Genomic DNA, 2,500 nt, shown 5'->3' with positions numbered 1-2,500 from the left:
CCCACCTACCTGCTCCTGCTCTCCTACCACCAGCCCCCCCCCTGCCTGCTCCTGCTCTCCTACCACCAGCCCCCCCCTCCTACCTGCTCCTGCTCCCCTCCCACCAGCCCCCCCCCCCCCCCTCCTGCTCCTCTCGCGCATCACACACTTCCATCCTAGACCGAGCGTGCACTCTGACTGTCTCTACTGTGTGTGTGTGTGCGTGTGCGTGTGCGTGTGTGTGTGCGTGTGTGTGTGTGTGGTGGTGTGCTACAGGTGCTGACCACTGCTGTGATGACCGACCTGCCTGTCATATCCAACATCTTATCCAGGCTGTTTGAGAGCTCCCAGTGAGTGTCACCTCTCCAGGAGGGTCCATGGTGTCTCTGTGTGTCCAGTGTGTCACATGTCTCTGTGTGTGTCCTGTGTGTCACATGTCTCTCTGTGTGTCCCCTGTGTCTCATGTCTCTGTGTGTCCCCTGTGTCTCATGTCTCTCTGTGTGTCCAGGTACCTGGACGACGTGTCTCTGCACCACCTGATCAACGCGCTCTGCTCTCTCTCTCTGGAGGCCATGGAGATGGCCTACGGGAATAACAAGGTAACTAGTGAGACGTGAGAGAGACCAGCAGTGAGGGTGAGGGTGGTATGGGCCACACAAAGAAACAGGTGGACTGCCAATGGGGAGACGGGAAGGTTTAGATATTCGCAGACTGTCTTCGGATTGGACAGGAACAGCTGGGATGGTAACGGAGATAATTGGCCAAGCAGATGACATGGGAACCTGAATGTAGGATGACGGGGAGAGGGGAAGACTCAGAACGAAACACAAAACAGGCAGGAAGTAACAACAAGGGGGCTGGGAAATCAATACAGTATCACCAGGGGGAAAAATACTGCAATACTCCGGCGGATGGATTTTATTGGCCCAGCGCTAGTCTGACTTCTAACCTCTGACCTCCAGGAGCCCTCCCTGTTTGCGGTGGCCAAGCTGCTGGAGACGGGACTGGTCAACATGGACCGCATCGAGATCCTGTGGAGGCCACTCACCGGCCATCTCCTGGAGGTAAGACCTGGGTATAGGACAGCAGGGTTCTCTGGTAGGACAGTAGGGTTCTCTGGTAGGACAGAACTGTTCTCTGGTACACCTGTATAGGACAGCAGGGTTCTCTGGTACACCTGTATAGGACAGTAGGGTTCTCTGGTAGGACAGTAGGGTTCTCTGGTACACCTGTATAGGACAGGGTCGTTCTCTGGTAGGACAGTAGGGTTCTGGTACACCTGTATAGAACAGTAGGGTTCTCTGGTAGGACAGTAGGGTTCTCTGGTACACCTGTATAGAACAGGGTCGTTCTCTGGTACACCTGTATAGGACAGCAGGGTTCTCTGGTAGGACAGTAGGGTTCTCTGGTACACCTGTATAGGACATAACTGTTCTCTGGTAGGACAGTAGGGTTCTCTGGTACACCTGTATAGGACAGAACTGTTCTCTGGTAGGACAGTAGGGTTCTCTGGTACACCTGTATAGGACAGAACTGTTCTCTGGTAGGACAGTAGGGTTCTCTGGTACACCTGTATAGGACAGTAGGGTTCTCTGGTAGGACAGTAGGGTTCTCTGGTACACCTGTATAGGACAGCAAGGTTCTCTGGTAGGACAGTAGGGTTCTCAGGCACACCTGTATAGAACAGTAGGGTTCTCTGGTACACCTGTATAGAACAGTAGCGTTCTCTGGTACACCTGTATAGAACAGTAGCGTTCTCTGGTACACCTGTATAGAACAGTAGGGTTCTCTGGTACACCTGTATAGAACAGTAGTGTTCTCTGGTACACCTGTATAGAACAGTAGGGTTCTCTGGTACACCTGGTATAGAACCAGGTCGTTCTCTGGTACACCTGTATAGAACAGCAGGGTTCTCTGGTACACCTGTATAGAACAGCAGGGTTCTCTGGTACACCTGTATAGGACAGTAGGGTTCTCTGGTACACCTGTATAGAACAGTAGGGTTCTCTGGTACACCTGTATAGAACAGTAGGGTTCTCTGGTACACCTGGTATAGAACCAGGTCGTTCTCTGGTACACCTGGTATAGAACCAGGTCGTTCTCTGGTACACCTGGTATAGAACCAGGTTGTTCTCTGGTACACCTGTATAGAACAGTAGCGTTCTCTGGTACACCTGGTATAGAACCGGGTCGTTCTCTGGTACACCTGTATAGAACCAGGTCGTTCTCTGGTACACCTGGTATAGAACCGGGTCGTTCTCTGGTACACCTGGTATAGAACCAGGTCGTTCTCTGGTACACCTGTATAGAACCGGGTCGTTCTCTGGTACACCTGGTATAGAACCAGGTCGTTCTCTGGTACACCTGCTGTAGGAGCCCATTGATTTCTTTCCAGCCCGGACAAGACTGCAGGTAATGGACTTCGGGGGTCAAAGGTGAAATGGGAGGAGAGAACGGTATAGAGCTCTGGTCCTTTGATTATGTTGGTTGATTGTAGATGTGCTTTCAGACCGAGCGGTTT

The 2,500-nt window shown here is 52.1% G+C and overlaps 1 protein-coding gene across 1 annotated transcript in view; it reads left to right on the top strand.

The window, feature by feature from the left end:
* Positions 1–2,500, top strand: part of mon2 (MON2 homolog, regulator of endosome-to-Golgi trafficking) — a gene marked incomplete at its 5' end in the record, with an annotated part of 45,317 nt that overhangs the window by 29,178 nt on the left and 13,639 nt on the right. The window contains 3 exons of the mRNA XM_084451401.1: positions 256–329; positions 488–578; positions 942–1,043. Of these exons, the coding sequence (XP_084307527.1) occupies positions 256–329; positions 488–578; positions 942–1,043 (267 nt within the window). The remainder of the gene's footprint in view (positions 1–255; positions 330–487; positions 579–941; positions 1,044–2,500) is intronic.

The sequence above is a fragment of the Borostomias antarcticus genome (assembly GCF_949987555.1).
Source record: "Borostomias antarcticus genome assembly, chromosome: 16".
NCBI lineage: Eukaryota > Metazoa > Chordata > Actinopteri > Stomiiformes > Stomiidae > Borostomias > Borostomias antarcticus.
Note: the sequence above shows the minus strand (reverse complement) of the source record. Positions and strands in the feature narration are given on the sequence as shown.